At 45.6% G+C, this 16,040-nt stretch overlaps 1 protein-coding gene across 1 annotated transcript in view; it reads left to right on the forward strand.

Moving 5' to 3' along the window:
- The window catches only part of LOC140543382 (low-density lipoprotein receptor-related protein 1-like), a 58,674-nt gene that overhangs the window by 2,156 nt on the left and 40,478 nt on the right, over positions 1 to 16,040 (forward strand). The window contains 13 exon segments of the mRNA XM_072666508.1: positions 495 to 638; positions 1,167 to 1,406; positions 1,617 to 1,797; positions 2,692 to 2,816; positions 2,819 to 2,913; positions 3,411 to 3,600; positions 4,184 to 4,309; positions 10,106 to 10,246; positions 10,328 to 10,453; positions 11,751 to 11,867; positions 12,245 to 12,325; positions 14,281 to 14,448; positions 15,525 to 15,707. Coding sequence (XP_072522609.1) covers positions 495 to 638; positions 1,167 to 1,406; positions 1,617 to 1,797; positions 2,692 to 2,816; positions 2,819 to 2,913; positions 3,411 to 3,600; positions 4,184 to 4,309; positions 10,106 to 10,246; positions 10,328 to 10,453; positions 11,751 to 11,867; positions 12,245 to 12,325; positions 14,281 to 14,448; positions 15,525 to 15,707 — 1,917 coding nt within the window.

Below are 16,040 nucleotides of genomic sequence, written 5' to 3' on the forward strand. Positions count from 1 at the left end.
TCCCCTATCTCCCTCTTTCTCTCTCTCTCCTTCTTTCTCTCTCTCTCTCTCTCTCTCTCTCCCTCTTTCTCTCTCTCTCTCTCTCTCCCTCTCTTTCTCTCTCTCTCTCTCTCTCTCTCTATCACTCTCTTTCTCTCTCTCTCTCTCCCTCTCTCTCCCTCTTTCTCTCTCTCTCTCCCTCCCTTTCTCTCTTTCTCTCTCTCTCTCTCTCCCTCCCTTCCTCTCTCTCTCTCTCTCTCTCTCTCCCTCTCTTTCTCTCCCTCTCTTTCTTCCTCTCCCTCTCTCTCCCTCTCTCTCTCCCTCTCTCTCCCTCTCTCTCCCTCTCTCTCCCTCTCTCTCCCTCCCTCTCCTCTCTCTCTCTCTCTCTCTCTCTCTCTCTCTCTCTCTCTTTCTTTCCCTCTCTCTCTCCCTCTCTCTCTCCCTCTCTCTCTCTCTCTCTCTCTCTCTCTCTCTCTCTCTCTCTCTCTCTCTCCCTTTCTCTCTCTCTCTCTCAGTGCGGAGTCATGCGTGTGAGCCGGATCAGTTTGGTAAGGCAGGTGGTTGCTCTGATATCTGTCTGCTGGGGAACAGCCACAAGAGCCGGACGTGCCGCTGCCGCTCTGGATTCAGCCTGGGCAGTGACGGCAAATCCTGCAAGAGTGAGTGACCAATTATCTTAACGGTTATCAGCGTACCGATTATCATTGATTATCATTGATTGTCCTTGTGTGGCAATCAGTCCTTGTGTAGCAGTGCCTTGCACATTGACTAACACCTCTGCTCATGCCAGGTGAGTTGGTGTGTGTTCCTATTAGCACACACACTTTTCTCTCAACTCTCAGACGAGATCTCACAGAGATCCTGAAGAGGACAGTTAAGAGAGAGATGCTACAGACAGAGTGTGTGTGTGGGTGTGTGTGTATGATCTGAATATAAACACCCTGCTTTCTTCTAGAGGGTCTGGTCCCCTCAGCATGTTCAGGGTTTATTGGTCCAGTGTGTAGTACCGTCAGTAAGCATAGAGTGTACAGCAGTCTGTCTCCGTAGTGGATGTGACCTCACATCATCTACTGTACATGAAGTCTAAACAGGGGTGCCCAAACTTTTGCACACAACTGTGATTAAATTATTAGTTTCACCATCTGTTCTTAGATCTGTTCTTAGTTTTTTTTGCATCTTTTCCACAGAACCTGAACACGAGCTGTTCCTGGTGTACGGGAAGGGCCGTCCAGGAGTGATCCGAGGGATGGACATTAACCCTAAGGTTCAGGACGAGTACATGATCCCCATAGAGAACCTGATGAACCCCCGAGCGCTGGATTTCCACGCACAGAGCAACTTCATCTACTTCGCCGACTCCACCAGCTACCTAATCGGACGGCAGAAGATAGATGGAACGGAGCGGGACATTATCCTGAAGGAAGGAGGTGGGAAGCAAGCGTTGGGCTCTGCCCCTGATAGCATAGACATGTAGAGATCCAGGTCCCGAAAGTAAAGATCCACCTTGATCTCTGCCATCTCTTCATGCTCATGACCTCTGTGGTTTTGTCAAATCACACAGTGTCTCAGTTTCTTTCAGACATCTGTTCCGTGATAGAAACACTCTCCATCCCTCCACCCCCCTCCCCACCCCCCAGGTATTCACACAGTAGAGGGTATTGCTGTGGACTGGATGGCTAACAACTTGTACTGGACAGATGATGGACCTAAAAAGACCATCAGTGTGGCCAGACTGGAGAAAGCGGCACAAACCAAGAAGACTCTCATTGAGGGCAAGATGACCCACCCACGAGCCATTGTAGTGGACCCAAAAAATGGGTAAGACATTGTGTTCAGGAATCCACTGTGTCCAAAAGTATCCAGAGAGTCCCTGCAGTGGTGCAGCCATGATCACATGACTCTTAAGTTCTCCAAAGCCTCCTATCATTGGCCTGTGGAGCAGTGGAGCTGTGTTCAAAGGCGGGATGGAGCTGACATTGCAAATTTCTTCATAAATCTTAGAATATTAGCACATTAGATCAACGATAGATCCCTTCAGACGCAACTGGAGTTTATTATGCACATACACACGCTTTCTGTTTTGTTGACATTGTGGGGACAGCCACTTGTGTGCTTGCATCCTCATTTAGCAACTTTTCTTGTTTCTTTTTTTCCTTTTTTATTTGGACCCGTTTCGCTGGTTAGGATTATTCTATCCTATCTATGAACAAACAAGCATTACACAACAGTAATATTCACTCAGCAGTGTTTATGCTGAGCTAGCGTTAGCGTCCAATTCTGTTTCCCCTAACTGAGCAACTCAACCGAGCGGCACCCTACCCTTTTCAGGGTAGCACAGAGACTTGTGCAGCTTGTGAATGTCCGAAGATCAACGTCATGCCACCACACTTTTTTTTCCAGCTTTCAGGCAATGCCACAGAGGTGATGATTAGCTTTACACACTCCATTCAAAGAGGTGCGGTTACAATGCCTGTTAAAGGGTTAAAGAAAGATTCACGCGGCCCATCTAATGGAACACCTGTCCAGAAGTTCAGCTCCTAAAGAACTGATCAGTGTGAAACATGCAGAGACCACAGAGGAAGTAGGACTGATGAGTTGTTGGGCGTTTTATGAAAGAGTGATAGAAGAGCTAAACTAAACTACGCTACAGTAAAAGATCTAAGATTTCCAGATGCTGAAGGTTCTCCTCTGGTGCTTTACTTTACTGTTTAGATATATGTATTGGACAGACTGGGAGGAAGACCCCAAGGACAGCAAGAGGGGGAAAATTGAGAGAGCCTGGATGGACGGCACCAACCGGAACGTTCTCCTGACCTCCAAAACGATTCTATGGCCAAATGCCTAAGCATAGACATCCCACAGGGTGTGCTGTACTGGGTGGACGCTTATTACGACCGCATTGAGATGGTGTACCTAAACAGCACTGAACGCAAGGTCAGCACATCGGTAGATATCAGTCTTTCCTATAACACACATGTACACTTCACTTCAGAGACGCTGTGCAGTGAATGACTGTTCATATTGATCTTATTCATTTCAAATTCTTATTAAAGTTTAAATCAGTGCGGGCAGAAGGTGGAGGTTTTCTGAAGCTCCCTCACAGAAAGTTCTTCACCTAATGGTGATGAAGACGCTGCCTGATGCCTGAGACACTGTTCTACCAGAGTTCTGAGAAGAGTTCGGCTCTAGAACCTGCTTTTAAAATCAGATCATTAAAATGGTGGAGGGATACATGCTGCAGGGTGTAGTGCAGCTACAGAAAGTAGTCCCTAAAGAGAACTGGATTAGTTGAGATTCTCCACTATTTTACCATCATCATCATCATCATCATCATCATCATTCCATATAAAATGTAGCTGCACTGGTGGGTTTATTAGAGCCACAGTTTGTAATGAACTGCAGTATTAAACTGTGGGATCTCTTCCTCTCAGACCGTCTATGAAGGACAGGAGCTGAACCACGTCTTCGGCCTGTGCCACTACAAAAACTTCCTGTTTTGGAACGAGTACCGCAGCGGCAGCATCTACAAACTGGACCAGGACACCAAGACTGTGACACTGCTGCGCAACGAGCGCCCTCCCATCTTTGAGATCCGGATGTACGACGCCCAGCAGCAGCAGGGTACCATTCCTCTCTCTGTTCCCGTCTTTACAATGCCAGTGTTCTCCAGTGTTCCCCAGTGTTCCCACAGAGGGGCCCAGGGGCCTCATAGGTTTCGAAGACACAGAAGCTTTTGTTCTGATTCACTCAGCAGTAATGAGCAGTGCTCAGGATTTTAATTGCTGGATTCAGGCATACTAATGATTGGTTGACAGAAAGGCCTCAATGGGTTGTGGTGATGCTGCAGTCCTGTTTAGCTGTGTCTCACTGTTAGCTACAGGGTCCTGCCACTATACTCACCTTTTAGCTATTCTCTGCTGGTGTTGTGTTATATTTAGATTTTTCCTCATCAATTAATAGTAAAAAAGAAAAAAGTGGTGGTTCATTAGAACATCTCCAAAGTTCTCCTCATGGAGTCTAGTATTATTTAGAGTTCTCCTCAGATCAACGCCTGGTTTGGTGGTAAATCAGGGCTTAATGATGGTAAATCAGGTGAGCTGCTGCTGCTGCTGCTGATGCTGATTTGGTTTCAAAACATCCTCCACGCTGTGCTGGCTGGGGCATGGGGATGTGTGTGACGGTGGGGTGTGTGTGTGTGTTACAGGTAGTAATGCGTGTCGAGTGAATAACGGCGGCTGCAGCAGTTTGTGTTTGGCCACTCCGGTGGGGCGGTCATGTGCCTGTGCCGAGGACCAGCTGCTGGACCAGGCCGATAACACCAGCTGTAAAGGTAAGATCAGTGTTTTATGAAAGCTAATTAGATACACACTAGTTACTGTAGATACTCACAGTTACGCACAAATCAGACAGATCAGACCTGCCAGTGATGACCTGAGTCTGACCTGAGAGTCCCCCCAGAGTCAGGTCAGGTGTTCTCTGCTGCAGCAGTTCAGTGTTTTATTAAAACCAAGAGAAATAAGAGCGGCTATAAACAGAGAATACGAGAGTTTAATAAACAACAAATAATAAATAAACAAACAGAACGAGAGAAAATACACAGCTCTACCTTCAGCATTTAACAACCAAGAATCTAGATATCTAGAACGCTGAGAGAGGAAGATCACTGGAGTTTCAGCCGTAACCTGAAATTCACCATAAAACATTGATCAATCAATCAATTTAAGAGAGAGAGAGAGAGAGAGAGAGAAAGAGGGTTAAGCTGATCTGTGTTATGAAGGTCACTCGACCGCAGATAAATTTTCTGGGTATCGATTATTATCAGTTAGTATTTGTTTAGTTTAACATGTTATTAAGTGTGGAACTGTCTGGGGAACAGGGACAGACAGATGGTCTTCACACAACAAGACCACCCTGATCAATGTATGGGTGTGCACATATGTGTGGGGTGTAAGAGTGTAGGAGTGACAGTGTACTGCAGGGTTACACACAGCTTCTCTACACTCTTAACGCAAATCCGTCCCCCACAGTGTTTATTATTCACTCCCTGTTCACTCCCTGCTCACTCCCCTTGTCTCCCCGTTCACTTCCTGTTCAACACTATTTACTTCCCCTTCACTCCTTTGTGTGATGTTGTGGGATATGAGCAGTTATTAATCACTGCTGTATCTGCTGTTGGCCTTACTCCAAAAGGGGGGGGTCAAGTCAAGTCAGATTTATTTGTAGAGCTTTTTACAACTGATGTCGTCACAAAGCAGCTTTACATAAATAGTGATTAATAAAAGACAGAGACAAAGAAGAAAGAAGAAATAACGTAAGACATGAAGGATCAAAGACCCCCAGTGAGCAGCCAACGGCGACAGTGCAGGAGAACCTCCCTCAGAGCTGGAGGAAGAAACCTTGGGAGGAACCAAGACTCACAAGGGGACCCGACCCGTCCTCCTCTGATCAGAACTATTTAAACATAAATGATAAAAATTACCAAACCAGAAACAACAGATAGTTAAAAATGGTTTTAACATGGTCACTAAACAGGTAGCAGTGGTAGGCGGGTGAGCCGCTGGTCTGCTATGGGTGGTGGTGGGTGGGGGGCCTGCTGGTTGGACCGGTAGGTGGCAGCTGGTTTGACGCAGGTAGAGGGGACCTCAGCGGTCAGTCTTCCAGCAGGTCGGGCTGGGTGGCCTTTTACTCGGAGAAGGTAAAAAGAGAGGGTTAGTTCTGAGAGGAATTTTATAGAGAGCAAAGAATGTTGGGCAGTATCAGAGTGTGTCTGACGACTCCGGCAGGTCTGACTATAACAGCCTAATTAAAAGGAGAGAGCCAGAAGGTAACACAGACACAGGAGCACCCTGAAAATGCCTGCATCTATCTGCTCTACCGTCCACAAACCTGAATGATCGCGTGTAGGCAGCGAGGCGACAGCTCCAGCATCTCAGTGTACTACAATTCCCTGTGTCCTCGAACCCCTGGACCTGCAACCTTTATCTAAGAAACATTAATTACCAAAAGCTGAACTAAACAGATGAGTTTCAGCCTAGATTTAAAGACTGAGACTGTGTCTGAGTCCCCAACATTATCTGGAAGGTTATTCCAGAGTTGGGGGGCTTTATAAGAAAAGGCTCCTCCCCAATTTTGGGAACGAGTAAGAGGCCAGCACCCTGAGATCTAAGTAGTCTTGATGGTTCGTAATATGTAATAAGATCCTGCAGGTACTCAGGAGCGAGGCCATGTAGGGCCTTATATGTTAATAGAAGAATTTTGTATTCAATACGGAATTTAACTGGGAGCCAATGAAGTGCTGATAGAACTGGACTGATATGGTCAGATGTTCTAGTTTTAGTAAGGACCCTGGCTGCAGTGTTCTGAAGCAGCTGAAGTTTATTGAGGTTCCTGCTGGAACAACCTGACAGTAGTGCATTACAGTAATCTAGCCTTGAGGTAATAAAAGCATGTACTAGCTTTTCTGCATCCTGTAGTGATAAGGAGTCTCTTAGTTTGGAGATGTTCCTAAGCTGCATAAAGGCTGTTCTACTAATATTAGCTATATGTTGCTCAAATGATAAATCTGAGTCGAATATGACGGATTTTTAGCTGCTAAACCAGGAATGATGGAAGCATCAGCCAAGTCTAACATTAAGTCTGAGAGTTTATTTCTAGAGTCTTTTGGACCTAAAAGGAGAAGCTGGGTTTTGTCACTGTTGAGGAGAAGGAAGTTATGTGACATCCAGAGTTTTATATCCTTTACACAGTCCTCCATTTTCTGTAATCTAAGGTTTGGCTGATATATAGAGCTGTGTGTCATCTGCAGAACAGTGGAAATTAACGCCATGTCTGCTTATAACTGAGCCCAGTAGTAACATGTATAATGTAAATAATAGCGGTCCTAGAATAGAGCCTTGAGGAACTCCATATCTTACTTCTGTGTGATTTGAAGATAAATCTTTTATCTTTATGATCTGATAGAGTTCAGTTAGATATGATCTGAACCACGATAGGTCTGTTCCTGTGATTCCAACCATGTTCTCTAATCTTTCTAGTAGAATAGTGTGATCTACTGTATCAGAGGCTGCACTGAGGTCTAGTAGAGCTAATAAAGATACATAGCCTTGATCAGAGGCAGGAAGGAGATGGTGTGTAATCTTCACTAGGGCTGTCTCTGTGCTGTGATTGGGCCTGAAGGACTGTCTCTGTGCTGTGATTGGGTCTGAAGGGCTGTCTCTGGGCTGTGATTGGGTCTGGAGGGCCATCTCTGCTGTGATTGGGTCTGAAGGACTGTCTCTGTGCTGTGATTGGGTCTGGAGGGCTGTCTCTGTGCTGTGATTGGGTCTGAAGGACTGTCTCTGTGCTGTGATTGGGTCTGAAGGGCTGTCTCTGTGCTGTGATTGGGTCTATAGGGCTGTCTCTGTGCTGTGATTGGGTCTGAAGAGCTGTCTCTGTGCTGTGATTGGGTCTGAAGGACTGTCTCTGTGCTGTGATTGGGTCTGAAGGACTGTCTCTGTGCTGTGATTGGGTCTGAAGGACTGTCTCTGTGCTGTGATTGGGTCTGGAGGGCCGTCTCTGTGCTGTGATTGGGTCTGAAGGACTGTCTCTGTGCTGTGATTGGGTCTGAAGGACTGTCTCTGGGCTGTGATTGGGTCTGAAGGGCTGCCTATGTGCTGTGATTGGGTCTGAAGGACTGTCTCTGTGCAGTGATTGGGTCTGGAGGGCCGTCTCTGTGCTGTGATTGGGTCTGAAGGACTGTCTCTGTGCTGTGATTGGGTCTGAAGGACTGTCTCTGTGTTGTGATTGGGTCTGAAGGGCTGTCTCTGGGCTGTGATTGGGTCTGAAGGACTGTCTCTGTGCTGTGATTGGGTCTGAAGGACTGTCTCTGTGCTGTGATTGGGTCTGGAGGGCTGTCTCTGTGCTGTGATTGGGTCTGAAGGGCTGTCTCTGTGCTGTGATTGGGTCTGAAGGGCTGTTTCTGTGCTGTGATTGGGTCTGAAGGACTGTCTCTGTGCTGTGATTGGGTCTGGAGGGCCGTCTCTGTGCTGTGATTGGGTCTGAAGGACTGTCTCTGTGCTGTGATTGGGTCTGAAGGGCTGTCTCTGGGCTGTGATTGGGTCTGAAGGGCTGTCTCTGTGCTGTGATTGGGTCTGAAGGGCTGTTTCTGTGCTGTGATTGGATCTGAAGGGCTGTCTCTGTGCTGTGATTGGGTCTGAAGGACTGTCTCTGGGCTGTGATTGGGTCTGAAGGGCTGTTTCTGTGCTGTGATTGGATCTGAAGGGCTGTCTCTGTGCTGTGATTGGGTCTGGAGGGCTGTCTCTGTGCTGTGATTGGGTCTGAAGGGCTGTCTCTGTGCTGTGATTGGGTCTGGAGGACTGTCTCTGTGCTGTGATTGGGTCTATAGGGCTGTCTCTGTGCTGTGATTGGGTCTGAAGGACTGTCTCTGTGCTGTGATTGGGTCTGAAGGGCTGTCTCTGTGCTGTGATTGGGTCTGGAGGACTGTCTCTGTGCTGTGATTGGGTCTATAGGGCTGTCTCTGTGCTGTGATTGGGTCTGAAGGGCTGTCTCTGTGCTGTGATTGGGTCTGAAGGACTGTCTCTGTGCAGTGATTGGGTCTGGAGGGCCGTCTCTGTGCTGTGATTGGGTCTGAAGGACTGTCTCTGTGCTGTGATTGGGTCTGAAGGACTGTCTCTGTGCTGTGATTGGGTCTGAAGGGCCGTCTCTGTGCTGTGATTGGGTCTGAAGGGCCGTCTCTGTGCTGTGATTGGGTCTGAAGGGCTGTCTCTGTGCTGTGATTGGGTCTAAATCCAGATTGAATTTCTCATACATGTCATTCTTACTCAGGTATAAGCAGAGTTGTTGGGCCACAGCTTTTTCTAATATCTTGGATACGAATGTTAAGTTGGAGATGGGTCTGTAATTAGACAATACACTGGGGTCAAGGTTTGGTTTCTTGATTAAAGGTTTTATGACGGCTAAAAGGGTTTTGGGTACATGCCCGAGGCTAAGGGATGAGTTTACAATTGTTAAAAGAGGTCTGATTATGATTGGGAGAATTTCTTTTAGTGTTTTAGAGGGAATCGGGACAGGTTGGACAGTTTGCTCTAGTTCAGGCTGTGGAAGTGGGTAGAAGGCTTCCAGCCTTTGTTCTACAACTAAGTTTTGTTCTAAAGCAGCTCCATCAGGTGACGGCCATGTTTGATTTAATAAGCAGGGTTGGATTTGTTGTCTAATATTTTCTATTTTATTATTAAAATAGTCCATAAAAACATGACTGGTTAAAGATGTTGGAATCTGGGGTTGAGTATCTGCCTGGCTTTTAGTAAGTTTAGAGATCTCAGTAAAAAGAACTCTGGGATTGTTTTAGTGTTTCTGGATCAGTGAGGTCAAATCCGCTGAGCGAGCTTTAATGAGAGTCTTTCTATATTAACTAAGGCTGTCCTTCCACGCAGAGTGGAACACCTCTAGTTTGGTCGTCCGCCGTTTCCCCTCTAGTTTCCGCACTGTTTGTTTTAAGGTAGGAGTTTGATCACTGTACCACGGTGCGAGCCTTTTTTGCCTCAACATTTTATTTTTAAACGGTGCTACTTTGTCTAAGGTTGATCGGAGGGTATTCTCTAGATCGTTTGTTAATTTAACTAGCTCCGTTTGGTCTGACGGAGTGTAAGCTAAGGTCGAAAGGGGTGGGAGATTTTTAGTAAACTGTACAGCTGTCATTGGTGTTATTGTGTGTTTTAGACAGTGTTTGGAGGACGAATTAACATTTTGCCTAAGATGAAGCTCAAAGGAGATTAGATAATGATCTGATATCAGCTTTGAGGTAGAATATTTAGCTGATCAATGCTAACACCCAGGGTCAGGACTAAATCTAGGGTATGATTACAGTAATGTGTGGGTCCAGTTACGTTTTGTTTGATTCTGACAGAATCTAAAATGGATACACACGCCTTTGTTAATGGATCGTCTGCTTTTTCAAAGTGAATATTAAAGTCTCCTACTATTATAACTTTGTCTTTGCACACTGCCAAGTCTGCAGCAAAATCACTAAATTATTTGAAAAATTCAGAGTCGGGCCCTGGAGGCCTATAGATATTAATTAGTGTGAACTAACTGTGTGTGTGTGTGTGTGTGTGTGTGTATCTCATAGCAAATCCATCCTACATCCCCCCCCCTCAGTGTCAGCCGGGGGAGTTTGCCTGTGAGAATAACCGCTGTATTCAGGAGCGCTGGAAATGTGACGGAGATAACGACTGTCTGGACAACAGCGACGAAGCCCCCGAGCTCTGCCGTGAGTACACACACACACACACACACACACACGCACACATCCAGTACTGAATTTCATACTCTCTATTTCTGCTCTCTGTAGATCAGCACACCTGTCCGACTGACCGCTTCAAGTGTCAGAACAACCGCTGTATTCCAATGCGCTGGCTGTGTGACGGAGACAACGACTGCGGGAACGACGAGGACGAGTCCAACAGCACCTGCTCAGGTAGATCCACACACACTGAATTCCACCTGAATTCCGTCTGAATTCCATCTACTTCTGTCTGAAATGAAACACCTGCTGAAACGGACAGGTACAATCACACAGGCTTGTTTTTATACAGTGTGAGGGGGCTACTATACACACATCAGCAACCTCATATCTCCAGAACTGCAGCTTTACAGGAGAGAACCTCCTGAACTTTCAGTGTACGTCAATGTAAATGATTTTATTCCAAGATATTTTGGAGCATTTCTATTGGTCCGTTCATCCCGAAATTCTGATATTCTGATAGTATAAAGAACAGCTGCAGTTTCACATTACAGAGAATAGAGAGATGTTTGTGGACACCCCTTGTAATGAACACATTCAGCTACGTGCACCCATTGCTGACACAGATGTGTCACACAAATGCACACACAGCTTATCCAGTCCCTGTAGAGAAGTACTGCCACTAGAATAGGACTCTCTGGAGCAGATCATAATCATGACCCTATTGGCTCCATGCTGCCTAATGCCAGGCGTGGGCTAGAGGGGTATAAAGCCCCACAGCATTGAGGAGCTGTGGAGCAGTGGAAGAGCTGTGTTCTCTGGAATGATGGAGGATGAGTTGGAGATGAGGTCAGTGGTGATCATCCAACATCCTGACCTCACTAATGTAATCAAATCCTCACAGCAATGCTCCTCTAGTAGAAAGTTTTCTTCTCTGGACAGTAGAGACAGTTACTCCAACAAAAGCAGGATCAGCTCTTTAATCCCCTTGATTTCAGAAGAAACAATGAATGAGCAGGTGTCCCAATACTTTTGTCCATATAGTTTGTGTATATATAGCTAGATAGATATGTGTAGGTGTCATTGTACAGAAATCTACCCTCCTGAGATGCATCAACCTGGCTGTTAGTGGTCAGTGACTGGGCATTTCAGTGACTGGGCAGATGACAGAAGGTTCCGGTTCTTTTTCTTAGCTCTCCAGCAGCCAGTTCTCCTCCAGAAGAGATAGAGATAGAGAAGAGGTACACTTCCCTGCTGGCCTTCAGCGTATCCTGGACCTACAACTAGACTGACTGCTGGCCCAAAGCAGAGATGTTGTGTAGCTGTTTTCAGTGTGCTGCTCAGTCTGGAGTGGACAGAGCTCTTGTTAACTCAGTCGAATAAAAAAGTCAATCAGTGTTTATGATTTACATTTCAGTAGAAAATCTGTCTGAGTGAATCGCTCAGACCAGTCACATAACTCACTAAACCCCCCCCCCCCCCTCCATGGGCATTATAATTATATACTGCTGCTTTCTAACCTCTCCACCAGCTCGGACGTGTCCTCCTAACCAGTTCTCCTGTGCCAGTGGACGCTGCATCCCCATCTCGTGGACCTGTGATCTGGACGACGACTGCGGGGATCGCTCAGATGAGCCGGCCTCGTGTGGTACAGTGACTCTGCTCGGCTCAGAGTTCTCCTCCTGGTTCCTCTGATTGCTGAGTTTTGTGTTGCCGTTACAGAAAATCCAGATCCAGAAAGTAAAAATCTGCCCCAGGATTTTGCCCTGCATGGGCAGCTCTGCTGCAGGTTGCAGTAATATATGATGCTTATTATTATTAAGGTTCTTATGAATATTTAGTGCTGGGGTGTGAAGCAGTCTCTGTTAATGCAGTTCAGTATCAGTGTGAACAATGCAAATCAATACAAATATTTATAGGAACAATACTTTAGATATTTGATATATACTTATATATACTTTAGAAATTATATATATATATATTTAATAAAATTGTGTATATTATTTTGCTCTTTTCTCTCTTCAGCTTACCCGACCTGCTTCCCCCTCACTCAGTTCACCTGTAATAACGGACGCTGCATCAACATCAACTGGCGCTGTGATAACGGTGAGTGTCCGACCTGTCTGTGCCACCACCTGTCTGAGTCTCCTGACCTGTTCAGCTGCTGGGTTTTTCTCTCTGCCTCTCCTCGTCTGCTATCTTCAGTCTCTTTAGTGGGTGGGGTTTAAAGTACATCAGAGCTGTCACTGTCAATCATATCCATAAGTCATCTAAAGATTATTATGATTATTAATTAATAAGTACGTAATCCAAGCTTCAAGAACTCGATACGTTCTAGAAGTAGACTGTACTCATTAAAACTGAGGGTTTCACCTCACAACAGGAACTGACCATATATACAGTGTATAAGGAGATATATATATATTTCTGTATGAATTGAGTAGTAGTGGCGGCTCTACTGTACAGTGCTGTAGTGTTCGTTTATGTGTGTTTGTTCATTACTTCATTTGTCTTTTGTTTGTTGTATGACATCATGTCCTCTTCTCTGTGCCATTTGCCCCTCCCCCTGTCTCCAATTGGCTCCCTGTTGCAGAAAAGGATTGTTTGGACGGCTCTGATGAGTTGAATTGTCCGAACCCGACCGGTTAGTGCATAGACCAACATGCACCATAAAATGATCTAAAAACTGCAGAACAAAACGACTTTTATCTGAGATTTGTGAAAGAGTTTATTAAGTGTATTAATTAAAGTGTATTAATATGAATCCTGTTTGAATGTCAGCATCTAAATTACAGAACACATCAATAAAACAAAAAGTTATTTTATAAAGTTTAGTCTCAGCAGAGTCCAGATTCTAGCAGTACTTTGGAGTGCTGGTGTGGAGCTGTGCAGTGGGAGCTTCTGTAGGAGATGAATCAGTGAATCAGTGCAGATTCAGACTCTCCTCATGGTGCATGGTGTGATCTATGCAGTTTCTGTGATTGTTCTTTTTTCTTTATACCATTGTGCTGTATATGTTGTGTGTAGAATTATTAAATACTAATATGTAATAATTGGAATTCTAAGATATCCTGTTCAGTTTGGGAGACACAGACCAGTTAAAGCCACAAAAACCATGAAAAATCAAGTAACATGACTGACCTCTGACCCCAGTTTCAGGCGATCAGTCGAGACATGTTTGGTATCTGACGTGAGCTTCTTTAGTTTACAGCTGGAGATGCTAGGCTGGCGCTGCTAACAAACACTGGAGTCACCAACCTCACCTCCTTTATAATAACAATTCAGTAAAACCTCAAGGATAAACCGTATTCATGCGCAGTGGGCGGAGTGATACACACACAGTGCTGAGGTGAGAGTGGTTCCGGTTCCTCCAGCGTTCCTCAGCTCTGGAGAAGGTTCTGTTTGGGTTTACAGACTAAAGGAAGTCCCACCATCTCCTAAACCTCATCCATCTACCAGCTGATGAAGATCTGGAGGAGCTCTGAAAGACGGGAGGTTTTGGGGGCGTGTCTACAGAGATTAGATTGGTGACAGTCTAAGCCCAGCGTTTGTTAGCCACGTTAGCCTAGTGATCCTGTTGTAAACTAAAGAACGTGTCTGGGCTGTGATGACCAAATGTAAAGGCTGATAACTTCCTCTTCAAAAAAGATGATTTTTAGAGCATTTTATCATTTACTGTTTATTATGTAGTGGTTAATACACTCTATCAACATGCTATATATCCAGTGTATCATACCTTTTCATTTATTGTCCTAAAACATACTTTAATAATTTATATAATTTTTCATTTTAATAATTATAATGTTTAAATCTACAATGTATAAGTCATCAACAGATTATGATTGACAGGTGATTCCAGACTTTTGAACAGTAGAGAATTTACTGTATTAATTGAGTTGAGCTGAAAGTTGATGTTGGTCTGTGTGTGTGTGTGTGTGTGTGTGTGTGTGTGTGTGTATTCAGTGCTGTTGGTGTGTAGAGTATAGTGAAGTGCTGGAGTACTGGTGCTCCAGTCAGGTGTATGAGCTGCTGCAGACTGGTGACGTCACGCTGTGTTTCAGATAACGACTGCGGGGATAACAGCGACGAGGCGGGCTGCAGTCACTCCTGCTCCAGCACGCAGTTCAAGTGCAACAGCGGCCGCTGCATCCCCGACTACTGGAAATGTGACGGAGACAACGACTGCGGCGACTATAGCGACGAGAACAACGCCAACTGCACCAATCACGGTGAGCTTCAGACCACGGAGTGGTTCATACAGACAGAAGCTCCACGCTGCCTCAGCACCGGAGGATCATCTGCAGACCTGATGATCGCGGGTCAGCAGTGTGTCCAGTTCGGTTCAGTTGATTTACTTTAAACTGCCGGGGCAGAGTGTGTGTTCATTATGGACTGGTCAGTAGAAATGGGCTAAAGTGACCTGAATTGGTATGTAATGATGAGAAACAGTGAAACAGGACATTATGGGCATGATAATAATCCCTTAATGTGCTGAAAAGACCACCAGCACTGATCACAGGGAGCCAGTCTTTATCTATCCACCAATCAGAGCTGTGAGGAGCTACACTTCAGCCAGTCTGTCCATCGTATATTTTTATCTAAATGCTAATAAGCCAGCCCTGCTGTAATGAAACACACACACACACACACACTCTCTCTCTCTCTCCCTCTCTCTCTCTCTCTCGCATGCATGCACTTTGGTGGCTAATGGAGCGTTCCCGCACCTCTCGCTGTGTGTGATGAGTTTGGAGTGGTAGGTGTGGAATGAGGAGCTTTAATGAAGGTCAGACGAGGCTAACCGGGCAAACTGCCTGAGGAGAGACTCCAGCAGCTATTTACCCACTCTTTATTCACAGCATGTCTCTCGCCCACTCTCTCTCTCACACACACTCTCTTCTATCAGAGAACTTTCTCAGCTTATTCAGCTTTCTCAGCGATTTTTTTTGTTTTAAATGAAACCAAAGCAGGAAGGGCAGGGTGGTTAGAGTCTTAGTTACAGTAGCAGTGTGTGAAACTACCTCCACCATGTTTGGAAGCTCTCACTTTGAGCTGAAGCTGATCTGCTTGTAAACAGTGCTCTATTATGAGAAATCAAGACTCTTATCTGCAACAGCCTCTACTCCTCTGAGACTTTACACTAGATGTTGGAACATTTGGTTGGTCAGTACTTTTTTATGACGAAGCTGTGTGTATTTGAGCAGTTTAATGCAGAGGAATTCATTAATGAAAGTCCGCAAACTTTATGACATGAAATAAAGCAGCTAATCTTTATGGGTCTGTATGACTCTGCCCTTCCTCTCCGCAGCTACTCGTCCTCCGGGAGGCTGTCACACAGATGAGTTTCAGTGCCGGATGGACGGTCTGTGCATTCCTCTGCGCTGGCGCTGCGATGGCGACACCGACTGCATGGATCTGAGCGACGAAAAGAACTGCGAGGGCGTCACACACATGTGCGACCCAGCCGTCAAGTTCGGCTGCCGAGACTCTGGTGAGGATTTCTGGGAAATGTGGTAATCCACTATGTCCACTATCCATAAGTTTTTATGTTTGAAAGCACAGTTCAGTGAAAAGGTTAGCTGTTTTCCTCTGTTCACTGCAATCGTACAGCAGTCGATCAGCCACGACATTTACACATGTCTTGTAGGCTGCATTACCTTCAGCAGTAGTCCTAAAACTGAGCCCTGTGGGACACCACACCAGTAATCTGAATGAACTCAACATGCACATCTTTGCAAATGTGCACAGTGCTAACTGGTGGGGTGTAAACCTCCATTCCTATGAGGTTAATGTAGCTAACATGTCATGAGGCTTAAACCCCATA

This window comes from Salminus brasiliensis, chromosome 21 (genome assembly GCF_030463535.1).
Source record: "Salminus brasiliensis chromosome 21, fSalBra1.hap2, whole genome shotgun sequence".
In the NCBI taxonomy this organism is placed as follows: Eukaryota; Metazoa; Chordata; class Actinopteri; order Characiformes; family Bryconidae; genus Salminus; species Salminus brasiliensis.